Genomic DNA, 14,046 nt, shown 5'->3' with positions numbered 1-14,046 from the left:
GGCCAGCTAGCCCAGAGCTATGGTTTTTGTGTCTAGCTGACAGCAGTTCACTGATCCAGTTTTTAAGGGTTTATGTCTCAGTTAGAGTTAGCATTTGAGATATATCTTACCTATTAGTTGATGTCTCTGAAAGAAAATGTACGTGTACTGTTCCCCTAGTTTCTGAATGACTGTCCTCTTTGTTGCTATCACCTCCCAGAGTGCATGCAGGCCTCTAACTCTCTGGACTGGCCATACACAGTACTCTGAAGTATCAGTGATATGCCATGGTCRTTATTATTCCTTTTCAAAAGACTCTGGGATACTTTTAGGTGGCTTTTGACAACTTTCATTCCTTATGACCCCAAAATAGGAGGGGAGGCCTGGATTGCTATGATTTAAATGTGTGAGCAGAAATGTCAATGTATCTAGGCACTGTGTCATGTGATACCAGGTATTGCAGATAATCTTGCTGTGTATATTTGATGCTATCCTTTTTGCTGTTTCATCCTTTGAACAGACTGTTACCAGAATACAGCCTTGCTCCACTGAGCACAGGCAAAGGTTGACCTGTGTTCCRAATAGCTGTTCCACTTCGTTGTCCCATTAATGTTCCACAGAGCATCTGCTCACTTCCTGGTGAGGGTCTTACTGGGAAAACTTTCCTAATAACATCTAATGAATAACTGAGATGAGAGAAATGAGTCACTCAAGCAGTGCTACATGATGCCATTCTCTTTCTRTTTCCAAAGACTCTGGGTATTGTTGTAATGGAATTAAGGATGTTTTCAGAAAGACTGGCTAGGAAAAGAGAATGCTGCTTTGCAAAAGTTGAGATTTCCTTTCTATGTTGGCAGTTGTCTCCAAATCACCAGTAATTTTTAACCATATTGTTATATGAAGCACTTCAAAAAAATTGACCTTTTTTGACTTTACAGACTCTTCATGTTTTGTAGACTATTTTTTACTGGTAGGTCTTAAGTGTCCCTCAATCCTGAAGGCAGGAATAATGAAAAACCCCAGTGTGCACACCAAAGAGGGAGTGATTTTTCCTAGCCAGGTGTCCCTGAGGAAGATTTTGATGTTGGGAAAGAAACATTTGTGGAAGCCAGAAGTTTTATGATGAGTTAATCTGCCATTTTTATTATGTTTAATATTTCCAGTTAAAAAAAAGCAAGAGTTAAGATGAACAATTGAATTCGTACTTTGAATAGCCTCATATGAGTTGAAGTAAGTGTGCCAGTCAAAATAATATCAGAGATAAAAATACTTATTGTATTATGAAAGTCTAGTGCTTAGTTTTTAATTTGTATGTTGAGCTCCACTGTGAGCCTTAGTATCTTCCATGTTCTTGTTAATACAAGTACCACTTTGCTACTAGGACCATATGAACCTCCCATTAACAGAGGGAAATATGCAGAAAATTAGACGCTTTCTAAAGAAAAGCAATGTCCTGTGAGATTGTGTATTGCAAAAAAAGTCTCTGGTGAAATTAATCCCTGTGATACTTYATAAGATCATGCTATCCTATAAAGCTCACAAACAATTTTTACCTTTAACTGTATATAGCAGGAAGAGGAAGAATTAGGAACTGAATTTCAGATTGCCTTGAAGATCATTTGCAGTCTGAAGGTCTGCAGGRTGTGAACTCAGGCACAGATGTTGATAATAGCTCAACATGGAATATTATATTGCATCCATTCCTACAACTGCAGTMGTTGGGAACAGTATATGGTGCTAAATCTGGAAGTTAGAAAACATGCATGTGATATGTTTAACGTATTCTCTCACTTTGCTTCCTTACCTTTGTGCACACTAGACTTTTGCAAAAATTGGCAGACGTCCTATGATAGACTGTTGATTATACCATAAATTGTTGTTGGAAATGCTAAAATGAATGCCTTAGAAGTCCCTTATGTTAGAGTGTTATTTCCCACTTTCACTGTAAATCTCTAGCTGTATGGATCTGACAAAGTATTCAGGGTATAACATATTTGCAGTCATCTCTACAGCTGTCAATCAGTAACTGTGCTGCACTGAACACTAACTGAACAGTCTGTACTGATTGCACATCCCTGAAATATGAGGATATGGGGCCACTTCCTAGTCATGACAGAGCAATACACCCCAAAGAGAGGTCCTGCATGTATCCAAGGGCCAGAGGACATGACTTAGCTTTTGCTGGTAGTCTGCTACATGAAGATATCGTACAGACTGAAAAGCAACAGGTATTCTGTTACAGTCAGGAGTTCCAGTCTGGGACAGTTTTGGGTTAACCTGTGTCTGGGTAGCCCAAAGTCACACAAAGTGATAGCAGAAAGAAGCAGCTAAATTGTTATGGCATTCAAAGCCCTTGAGATAGTGGTGGGAACTCTGATCCTGAGAGGAAGACATAGGCTGAAGATGGTGATGGGCAGGATAACAAGGAGATTTTAAAATAGCTGTAGGTCTCTGTATTTCTTGGCAACTGAATTTCATCCATGAGTCCTTTAGCTGTATTGCCACTGAAACAAACCTTTTAGAAGAGTTGTGTAGGAGCTTTTTGCCCATACTTTTTCATGAACAAGTCTGAGCTTAGAACCAAATGGCTGAACTGTTCTATCAAAAATTTAATTTAAAGAATAAAATCAAACTGTTGAAGTCTGACAARCTAGAAACAACAGAAAGAAAACATGACTTTATGCAGGGAAATCTAGCAAGCTTTGACCATTGAGTTGAGTCTAAAGAAAGAATTTCTCTCCTATTCCACTGAATTTTTTCTCCAGTCTGTCGTGGATTGACTCCTAGCCACAGACAGCAAGCCAAGAACTCCACTATTCCCATCTTTGTGTTGTAAAAACACACAGAAACCACAGAGGGAAAGGGGATCACAGGTCTTCCCTTCCTCTGTGGCCAGCAGAGTGTTTATAAATTCTAAATGTAGTTTCGGTGTGTATGAACTGACCTGTTATAAAAGAGATTTACACTTAGCAAGTTAAGCCAAAATGCTTATGAGTCACAAATCTATCCTTCTAATATCCTTCTTCCGTATTGCCCAGAGCGGAGCGCTTGAGCAACATGTGCTGTTTTGGCAAAGTGAAAACCTTTTAAGTGACAGATATGAAAAATGACAGTCCATTTGGGCTGACTTGTTAGTCAGAAAATGATAGATGTCTTTTTTTTCTTCCTTTTAAGAAAGCCGGGCTCCCCCTAATGGCCAGTCAAAGCCTGGTGCAGAARGTATAATCCTCAGTGACATGATTTGGAGTTGCTGGAACACACTTCTTCTTAAAGTTTAACCTGTTGAATTCTTCTGTGATTTCCATGATTGACTTTCCTTTTGTTTCTGGAAGGAACAGGTAGATTATTATCCCTGAAGTGAAAAGTACCCCCATAAAGATGAGGAAGCAGAACTGCTTGAGTCTCTCCTGCAGGGAAGAACAAAATAAGAGAGTGAGATGAGCATATCTTTAGATTTGTCACTTTCTTTASGGAGGTTTTGTATTTTGCGTCCCTAAGTAGTTTGAACTCAATAAGAGTTTTTTGCATTTTGAACTTTGACAAATATTTGAGTCTGAATCAGTCCCTTGTGCAAATCTGGGCCCTTCAGTTGTGAAAGCGGACTCAGGAGAGCAGGTGCCAAGACCACTCTAGGCTGACATGGCATTATCATCTCATACTGTTCTTCCTGTGTCTGTAGCCAGCTCTGGAGCTTAGTGCAGTGGGGATTGTCCCAGGTAAAGTCACTCACCACAATGAATGGGAAGGCTGTTCCGATCACAAAGACTCCCAGCCAGTTGAGAACTGAGCTGATCACAAAGGCAGGTGGTCTGCATGACAGCTTAAAAATTTCAACCCTAATGGAAACTGTGGCACCAGCTGAAAGGAAATAAGAATAAGAAATATTACTTGTTGTTGTGTTTGATTTGAACATTTAGATTGAGTTTTACCTTTACACAGTCAACAGATGGACACTACTATCATGTACTGGCATTCAAAAGACTTGAATATGTTGCTGTTTTTTAGAAGAGGAGATATCTGCAGTATCTTCTAAACTGCTAGACAGCAGTTTCTTAAGATGGTAATTTATTCAAATAAATTTATTGGGGAAGTTCAAGAATTAAGTAGTTAACGCTTGTAGAAGTCTGACATCTTGTTATGAAAAATGCTGCATAAGGATGGAATAACAAATCTTATTACTAATAAGAATTCCCCATGTGATACTGTTAGATCATCAATGAATGATCTTCCTGGATTCACTTCCTGGGCATTTCAGTTGTGTTTCGAAGTCCCAGGACTTCTACGACAGCTTTGTGTTAGGAAAGCAATTCAACTTTGTCATATGGGAAAGGAAACATTTTAAAACAAATAGGCTTTTTTAAGCTAAAGAGAAGCAGGTAGTCTATATTAGGAAAAGAACCACTTCAAAGCAGGCCATCTGCAATACTGTCCATGTGGGAAAAGATGTAAAGTTATACAATGCTGAATTTAAAACAATTCTCACTTTTCTTTCTCTCTTTCTTTTTTCTTAGTATTTCTAAAAAATCTTTTACCTATCTGCTTTTGCTCTATTTTTTCCGTATTTTTTTTCAGTGAGTACTTTTTGCTGTCTTCCTTCTTCAGTCTTTCAGTCTCTTGTTAGCAAAACCCAAACCTGATCACACTGAAGTTTCTGGCTGATGACTGGACCCACGATGTTTAGATGGCTACCAGATTAGATTAAATGAATTTGTTTATGCCAAATGTTTATGCAATATTTTGCAGTATTTTCTCACCATATTAATAAACTCACTTGACTTGATTCCTTTAATTCTTTTGAATGAAGTACTCACCTGGCCCAACTCCAAAGACGACTACAAACAAGATAATCAGACAAAGGCTGCAGTATGGCATCCAGAAATACCAATCCTGGGAAAAAAAACAAACTTCTGGATGATATCTGTTAGTGATTGTAGATGAGAAATGTTTCTTGTTTTCGAGCATTGTCACCTCAAGAAAAAATCTAGTGTGTAGGAACTGGCAGGGAAATGTGAGTGCTTTTTCCTGTGGATGGAGCAGTGAGGTTTTTGTTAGGTGAGCAGAGAAGCAGGTTTGCTAGGGCAGAGCAACTATCAGGCTTGGAAGCCTTCAATTATCAGATGCCTGAATAGTACTTTTCCACTGTCCATCCTCCTCTTTTGTGCCAGTGCTTCCCCTAACCCTTAGAAATATGGGAAAGGCCAAATGATATCTTTATTCGCTTTTGTTAGGCAATGTCTTAGATAACTCCTCTTGAAAAGGAACTTCCCTCAACCTTAGTCAAAAAAGTATGAGACTTGATTCTTTAGGAAAGTATTTCTCTCATACGTTTGAGATCTTTTGTGAATGAAACAACAATGAAAGTCTGCTGCCACCTTGCTTCAAGGGTAATTTTTCAGTAGTGTCTATAGAGTAACTCTTGGATGAATGCTAGTAACCAAAAGAACTTGCTTCTGAAGAAGCTACAGAAACGGCACAGTACTATAGAAAGGAACTGGCAGACTGTCTCCAGTCTGTGAAAAAGTATGTGCATTCCCAGTGTCTTCTGCACCAAAATTAAATTTCAAATTAACTGATGCAAGGAGTCTGCTTTCTTTATTGTGTTACTTATCATGTTAAGAACTGCACAAATGAAAAAGACAGTTTTCCWTTGACTGTCTTTTGACTTGTGCTGACCAGCGTTCTGTGCTCACTGCCTGATGAAATTAGGAATTGGTGCTCGACTCCTAGTGCTTTATGTACTCCTTGCTGAGCTCACTGGGTCATGTCAAAAGGCAGAAGGCAGAAGTACAGAGAGTACTTGGTGAGAGAGATTTAGGCCTATGTACAGACAAACTTGCTCTTCATAATATTCCCCTCTATCTGTCCCAGAGGGTAAGCCATTAACACCAAAGTTATCTTGGAACTTCTAAGCCTTACTTTCTTTCCTTAGTAGCATGGTCTTGCCTGTGAGCAGAGGCTAGAAATAGAATAGATAAAGAGATCTCTGCCATGAGAAGAACTTCCTTACCTGTAGGGAGAGAGTCACTGTGATACCAGCTAGCAGTAAACTCATGATCCAGTAACCTCCTGATATGAGCGTTTTCCTGCCCAGTCGCTCAATGATGGAGCTCTGAGGGACATAAATCACATTGACACCAGTCAGATTCACAGACTGGAGACAGAAGAGCAAAATCTGACCCATTCCCACAGTAATGTGACTTACACAGACTACAGTAGCTAAGAGTTCAGAGAGTCCAACAGAGAGGGACATATAGGAGATCATTCTTTCATCAAACCCGGCTGCCTGGAGAACTTCAAAAGTATAAAAATAGATCTGGGGGAAGAAAAAAACAGTAAGAAAAGACAGTAAATGATCCCTTACCCATACCTGTGTGACACTGCTCTGTATAGGAGCTACTAACCAAGGAGCATGCTGCTCAGCTTTGGAGTGAGCTAGACTTCTGCACTCTTTTTGTAGCATTCACTTTATTGTCAGACAAAAACATTGTAAAATATTATTATTTAATTAGTTTGATAAAAGATACAATGCTGTAATAAAAGGACCTCCAGCTGCTGTAATGTAATTAGGTCTGCAGAGACTTGWTTTAGGTGCTTTCAGAAACAGTAAGGTATATTATCACTTATGGAGCATGTCCAAAAAAATCACTGTAAGATATGCTCTTCTTTCCCAAGACAGAAGAGCATTGCTTATGGAGTCATGTGGGGGTAAAACAGGCATCCTTTCTTTTTCAAGTGTACTTGCTACTCTTTGGAGATGTGCTGAGATGATAAAGGTTCCAGTTCAAACTGTGTTACACTCAGCTYTGTATTTTCTTTAGAGATGTTGCTTCACCATGATGTTAGAGAGGGAAGAATCATGCAGACAATTGTAAAGCTGTGGCTCCAAAAAGATCCTAGAGGAGTGCTGATGTGAGGAAGATGGAGAGAATTGCAGAAGCTGCCAGAACAGTAAGCATGCTCCTTGATTGGCTTTAAAGGTAGAGTGAGCATCCTGCCATTCCAGCAGAAGTGTGTGCCTTAGATGCTAAAAGACTTGGGCCAAATGGCAGTAGCTGCAGGGAGCAGTAACAAAAGGTACTGTAGATTTTGCCAGTGTAGGCTGGGGTCATCTGTTGGAGCAGGTTCTGCTCCTTTTACATTACTAGAGCTGCCAAAAATGGCTGTTACATAAGTCTAACTACTGAGGAAGTCCAGCAAGGACCAAGAGCAGGGCAAAAGGTATGTTACATGGGGAGCCCAGCCAAGGCCTGCAGATGGCTGCTGCTGCCATGAAGGAGGGTTGGCTGACAGAAAGTGGTGGTTGGAAGAACCCTGAGGAAAATGAGGGGGCTCCTGGGAGCCATGACATCTCATTTAAGATTGTCAATAAGTGTTTTGAGGCTTTAAGGGGGAAATACACTCAACTGCATTGATGCCACATAGCTGAACTGTGGCGGTCACAGTAGCTAACATGTACAGCTGCCAACGGAAAGATGGTTCTTTTATTAGCTCCAGGACACTCAAGATCTTGGTGTTTTTCATTGTTGCCTTCTCTTTCATGATGTCATCAATCTCTGCTTGGTGATGGCCTTCACCCCAAAGCTGCCTTATGGCTGTGGAGAAGGAGAGCAAGATCTGCCATGTTAATTCATCTCTATTGTTTGTTGACTAAGGAGTTTATTGAGTAGCTGATGCATGAATCTGTCAGCACAGACATCCATAGGCTGTGTCTGTGGTGTGAGGCAGTGGTGTCCTATGGTGTGTTCCAGAGCCCTGGTCCTCTCTTGCACAGCCTGTTCAGGCAGAGGGGCCTAGTGGTGTGCACGATGACTCCCTCCCTGCCCATGGGCCCACTTTCCTCCCTTCCTCCTCCTATCAGGGAGTGAGCAGGGTGCACAGCCAACAACCAGAGCTCAGTGGTTCCCAGTAGAGACCTGCTGTGCAAACAGCCATTTGTCATTACTCCATCAAACTGACTGTTCTGGTGGTGTCAGCTGAAAACAGATGGTTTTGTAGTACAAAACTGTAGCAAGAAATAGTTTTATGTTCTACCTGGAGACTATAGCAAAATATATTTAGTAGGTATTCACAGAGACATCTTAGAATTGAGCAGGGAGAAAACTTTATCCCATTTACTTCTTTTCACATGGGGAGAGCAAATGTCACAAACCAATCGAACGCCAAGTGAGGAACAGGAACCTGGAGCCCTCTCTTACCTTTCTTGCAGCCTTCCTGATCTCCTTTTTGCATGAGGAGGTATGGTGGGGACTCAGGGAAGAAGGGCAGAGTGACCAGCTGGACCAGTGCTGGAACTCCACAGGAGGCCATCAGGATGGGCCACAGGGACTGACTGCCCAGCAGCTCCCTGGAGTAAAGAAAATGTGTGTGTAGAATAAAAGTTCTTTGGATTGGTTTTTGAGGACAGAAAGGAATAGATAGAAAAGCAGAGGATGAAGCAAAAGGTAGAGGGGATCCAGAAATGAATTGGGTTGGAAATCAATTGTATTATACCTTTGTCCTACAATTTGTCCTACGGCTTTTCCCAGTGACCAAAAGAAAGAAGCAGTAGAGTTTGCGAATCCACGTAGCTTCCTAGGGGAGATTTCCCCAACATATTGATGATGCAGAGGAACACACAGACCTTGAGGTGAGGAGGGAATTATGAGAGAGAAGAAAGAAGACATTTATAACCATGTGAAATAAAATTGCATATAACAAGTTAAGCAATACAAAATATAGCTGCCTCATGCACTGAATGGTTTCTCATATGTAAACCCAGGTATGAAGTTTTTCAGCACCAGCTTTTCTACAAAACCATTCAGTTCCTGTCCTCTTTCCACAGCGCAGTTTCCTGTTCTTAAGAAATGCAGAGCTTTCCCTTTGGGGTGCAGCCTCATCATTGTGTCTCTTGGGAGCCTGAGCATATTTTAAAGGAAATAGAGTAGCAAGGAGGGAGTATATTTAATTTGTTTGTAGTTATAAGCATGACCTCAGTCTTTTCTGACATGATGTTACAGAATAGCTGGTATGGAACATCCATAGTAGATAGAAATATACAGTCCTATATGTCTGCTTCCAGGGATTTAAAGTTGTATTCTACATGATTTGARGGGGACACAAGTATTTCTTTTCCACTGTCCAGCAACAATTTTGATCATTTCAGGCAGAGTCAATATTTGCAGCTATTAGTGAAATACTTAGTAACGCAGACTCTCTGAAAACTAGTCCAGGAACAAGAGCTTTTCTCTCATATRGTGGTCACAGCCCCTTTTATATGATTTGGAAGCAACATGTTCTTCCTACGGCTTTATGTGAAGGCAAAGTGATGGAGATAAGCAWTCTCGTTAACAAAAATTAGATCTTTGTATGAGGCGGGACACAGGGCCCCTGTGGGTGAGTAGTTCTCAAAAGAATGTTGTTCTTCAATACAACTGTACGTCAGAGAAGCAATGTACAAAATCTGCTTATTTGAAAAACAGAGATAATTTCTAATGAAGTAAGTTAAAATAGTCATCCCTGTGACTCCCCATCCAAAACTGAGTGGAAAAGCAACCTTTTGCGTAAGAGATAAATACAAGACACACTGATGCTAGCACAGYATGTTTTCACTGCCATCTGTACTACCTCCCAGGAGTGATTTTGTTTGATTATGCCTAGCTCTTTGTGTTATCCCCAATGATTAGTGCTTGAAGCAGGTTAAATACCCCTGTAGAACATTTGTGAGGTACATACAGAGTCAGAATAAAATTTATTGCTGTCTGTTATAAAAGATCATCTGAGAATGGATCACCAATTTTAAAATTTTATTTTCTTAGTGAAGGATTATTTTACTTTGAGTAGAGACATAACATTATGGGAAAGTGAAGGAAATTCCTGCTGACTAGTGGGAGAAATCACTCACCTGCACTTATGCCACTCATGAAGCGTCCAACTAGAATCATCTCAAAGGATCGGGCTATTTTACTGCAGCCCATGATAAAGGCTGCTGCTATCATCAGCAGATCGCTGCACAGGAGACATTTTCTTCTGTAAGTGCAAGAAAGTAAGAGGAATTTTTGTAAATCAGGAGGGAAATGGTACTTAAACTCCTGGCTTGTTGGATGTTCTGGGTGAAATTATCTTGCTAGTTTTGTCAAATTATACATATGTGGTCCAGGGCAAAATAGGCTCTGCTGTGCCCTTCTCATACCATTGGCTCTTTGTCTCCCTCATGACACAGAATAATAGTTTTCAACCAGCTAGCTCAGAATACAAACAGGAAGAATCCATTAAAGCCAAAGATGTTATTATGTGATCAGCAGAGAAAGGCCCTTGGAAAAGCTGAGGCTACTTCTAGATTCCATGGCAAGTGTGTGCCAGTCCCTTGATTTCTAGGACAGGACCTGCCAGACCATGCCACCTCCCTTCCAACTCATATGCCAAAGTTTCTTTCCTGTGTAAACCAGGGAGAGTGGGATGAGAAAGGGAAATAGTGCATACAGAGACTCAGGGCGTGGCTTGGCACACAGCTAGGCCTGGGAGTTTGGGAACACTTCTGGGCTCTGTAGATGAGAAAAGTCTTCAGGCTTTTCTACACTTGAAAATCCATGCAGGAAGCACATTGATTTAGCACTTAGAAACTTCTCAGTGCTGCTAAATTGTGAGTAGCATCTCCAAAGAACCCATTCTGTCTTCAGCTAGGAGGCTGCCTTTCCTCCTCTCTGATAGTAGCCCAGCCTCAGTAACTGCATCTGGTGTGACAGGCTGGCCGCACAGCTGATTAGCCAGTGCCACTGAAAAAGGGGAAGAAGCAGCAAAATCTGTCAGCACCACTGCCAAGCTGGCTATATTGCAGCCATGATCAAGGTGTGGACACTGTTATTTGCTTTCTGCACTGTATAGGTGTAACCTCTCATAGAAGAAAAGGGAGACGGTCTGAGGGAAGTGGTACCATTTTTCTTTATTATAAAAGTGGCTATTTTCTCATTTCGTAGTATGACATATCTGGTTGAAGACTGATCAGTACTTTCACAGGCGTTTCACAGAACGGTTTATGTTTTGGAATCCTGAAAGTCTGCCTCATATTCAAAAACCTCAACAGCCATTTCCTTAAGTCAAGATTTGATTGACAAATTGTCTTTAAACATACATACTTGCCATACTTGACAGTCAAGTATCTACTTCCTGAAGAACCCAGGAGACCTCCTATACCAGTGATGGACACAATGAAAGACCACAGAAACAAGAGGTTATCTTGATGGATGGGGTAGCCATATCGCTCCAACCAAGTTTCATTAAYGAAAGCCTTAACATGCTGAGAAAGAGGAAAGAATTTTCACTGAGAATAACTGTGAATCCAGTGCATGTATTTTATTATATTTAAAACATAGTTTCATTGCTTCAGCCAAAGTTACTACTTCAGATAGACACTAGAAGTGAGCATTTGTTCATAGACATAGTATAATAGAATGTGGCATTTTCATTTTGCCAGTAAAAGCAGTTCAATCTTTGTTTTATTGTCCTTTAAATATGAGAAATTGAGGCATGGACTTGTAGTGAAGAACAGCATGAACTTCCCTATGGAGTTCTGCAAATGCATTTTGTTTTTTCTCTCTGAAATTATTCTCTCAGAAACATGGCAATAACGCCAAATCACACAGTGTCTGTTCAGTGCCAGTCCCTGGATACTGCCTCGCTCAGAATTTACTGCTCTGGAGCCTGAAAATATCACTTTTGCTGTAAGGGGATTTCTCCTTAATAATAGTGTCTTCTCACAAAACCCCAGCTTCTTTAATGGAAATATATTAGGATTTTTTACCTGTGATCRGGGAGGGGGAAATACATTTTTTCCTAGAGCATGGTTCACCTGACTTGTTGTATTTGTCTACCCTATGTGAAGATAGGTAGACTACAAGACTATCAAATGATACCACTAAAGTAGACACATGTGCTGTGATCTTAATTTAGGGGAGACAGGTGCCACCTCAGTCAGTCTCCTTCTGAGGAACAGTTCTATAAACAAGTTGCAAGTCTCTCTCTTCTCTTCTGTTTTCTACACTTTGATGCGCTCTGCCTTACAGGGTAATGTCATAAGGGAAAGAGTCATAAGAGGAGAAGACCGTGATTAAACCTTTGCTGATTGCCAGAGAGGAGCATCCTCAAGAAGGGGTGTAGGCTTAGTGCCACCCATAACCAATGTGCCATGTGAGTCTTTGCCTACCTGAGACACGTAGGTGATTGTAGAAATTTGAAAGCCAATTTGGAATGTTCCACCAATCCCCAGGACAGGGATCATTTGAAAGAGTCCCTGGTACTGTACCTGCAGAAGTAGAAGAAAATCTCCTGAAGCTTGTAGCCCCATCAGACTTTTCCTTAAATGTGTCTTTCATTCTCTGGACACATCTCATTTGTTCAAGTAATTTTCAGATAGGTGTGTTCCCTCTGCTTGCCGCGGTGTGAGGAATACATCCTCCCTACATGCAGTTCAAGGAAATGCAGGCTTCTGTTTGGAAATGGTTACATTTCCCTCCCCTTCTTGGCCATGAGTCAACAGAGTAGTAAAGTGAAGGTCATTCCACACTCCAGGACCAATACATGTGAGAGTGTTTTGGAGAGGGAGGTCTTACTTTCCTCTCTGTGATCTGGATAGTGGCCATGCTATCTGCAACTCAGACCTGTGGCAACAATAGTGACCAGGCCATCTGTACCTGGAAGACCTTTCCTATCTTAACCAAAAGAGCAGGTGCTGTGCTGGCTACCCATCATTGCCTTGAGTAGTAGGCAGTCGTCCCTCAACTCAAGTTCTGTGGCAAAGCCTCTGAAAATTGCTCATAGCAGCTGAAAATTCAAAAAGAAATCTGAAGCCTGAAGCATGTTTTTCCCCTCAGTTTGCTGTCAATGTGGCAGCCCTTGGAAATCCATGTTTTTTACCTAGATGGAGAGGAGGGAACAGTAAGTGGAACAGTTTTGGGACAGAAGCTCCATTCTGCACCGGTTTTGCTCCATCTCTGCTGTAGCAGAAAGATGTCTTTCCTGACAGATCTACCTCTTATTACCATGGGCCGTTCTGAACTCTTGCCCCTCCTGTCTCTCTCAAGCAACATGACATCTTAATCTCTTGGGAAATTTGAGAGTAGGCATCACACACTGTGATTTTTTTCTGATTGATTACAGATCCAAAAACCACACAACTGAAACTATTCTTAAGACTTATTACACTACAGCAGCCTTTGCAACAAGACACACTGAATATAATGTGAATGAATGAAAGAATTGGCAGCTTTTCAAAGGTGCCCTGCCATATTCCTCTTCCCTAGATTAGAGGTTAAGTATGCCCAGCAGAAGCAGGGAGATGCTTTTCCTCAAAGAGGTGCTGTCCTAACAGGAGGTGTCTTGCTCATGTGTAAGGCAGCAGCTCTGAGTTGAGCTCAGAGTCTCAGTTGACCTCAGCCACAGCAAGGACCTAAATGCTGCAGGCAYCCACAAACATCCCTCTCAAGATGCCACAGCTTCCAGTGGCCAGCCCTGTTCTCTGCCTTCTCTGCCTGCCATCTCTTGCACTAAATAAGTAGTGAAATATTTTAAAAACTATTTTTACAGCAGGTAAGCCAGGCAAATCTATGTTTTTCTGTAAAGGAAAACATTTAAGAAATGTTAAAGTATTGGTTAAAATATGACAAAGATGGATGAGAGAGCACATGAAGTGCAAACATCCGTAATACCTCAAAATAGTGGGCAGAACCACTTCTGAGAGGCTTTTAGTGAATAGGAGCCTTGTTACTTTTACTAAGATACTGATTTTGTTTTCTTTGAAGCACTGCTGGTGTGCAAAAATACCACAGCTGTAAATACCCCACCAGGTACTTACCAGGTCTGAGAGGAAACTGGCCATCTCTGGCTAAGGGGCTGATTGTCCAGCGCGTGATGTGTCGTTGTCATCACAGGTTTTCGTGTCTCTGTTGCCTGCCTGCTGGTGTGGCAATGGGCAGCTGGCTCCAGGGGTGAGAGTTAAATTTTTACTATTTTGTCTTCACTGACTTATATTTACTGCAACTGGACAAAGTTAACACTGCTGGATTAAATATTTCAGGAAATAAATAATTGCATCTA

At 41.1% G+C, this 14,046-nt stretch overlaps 1 protein-coding gene across 1 annotated transcript; it reads right to left on the bottom strand.

The window, feature by feature from the left end:
• Positions 1-3,179: 3,179 nt before the first annotated feature.
• Positions 3,180-13,828, bottom strand: LOC112970606 (solute carrier family 2, facilitated glucose transporter member 11-like). Its single transcript, XM_026075180.1, has 12 exons — positions 13,805-13,828; positions 12,158-12,256; positions 11,091-11,251; positions 9,860-9,984; positions 8,470-8,599; positions 8,175-8,323; positions 7,384-7,571; positions 6,182-6,292; positions 5,987-6,088; positions 4,791-4,866; positions 3,710-3,837; positions 3,180-3,386 (listed from the first exon to the last, which is right to left on the bottom strand). The coding sequence occupies exons 1-12, from the start codon at positions 13,826-13,828 to the stop codon at positions 3,180-3,182; spliced, it is 1,500 nt and encodes a 499-aa protein (XP_025930965.1).
• Positions 13,829-14,046: the final 218 nt, after the last annotated feature.

Source organism: Apteryx rowi, unplaced genomic scaffold (genome assembly GCF_003343035.1).
Source record: "Apteryx rowi isolate R43461 unplaced genomic scaffold, aptRow1 scaffold_40, whole genome shotgun sequence".
Taxonomy (NCBI): domain Eukaryota; kingdom Metazoa; phylum Chordata; class Aves; order Apterygiformes; family Apterygidae; genus Apteryx; species Apteryx rowi.
The sequence above is the reverse complement of the archived record's forward strand: the minus strand, read 5'-3'. Positions and strand labels throughout refer to the sequence as shown.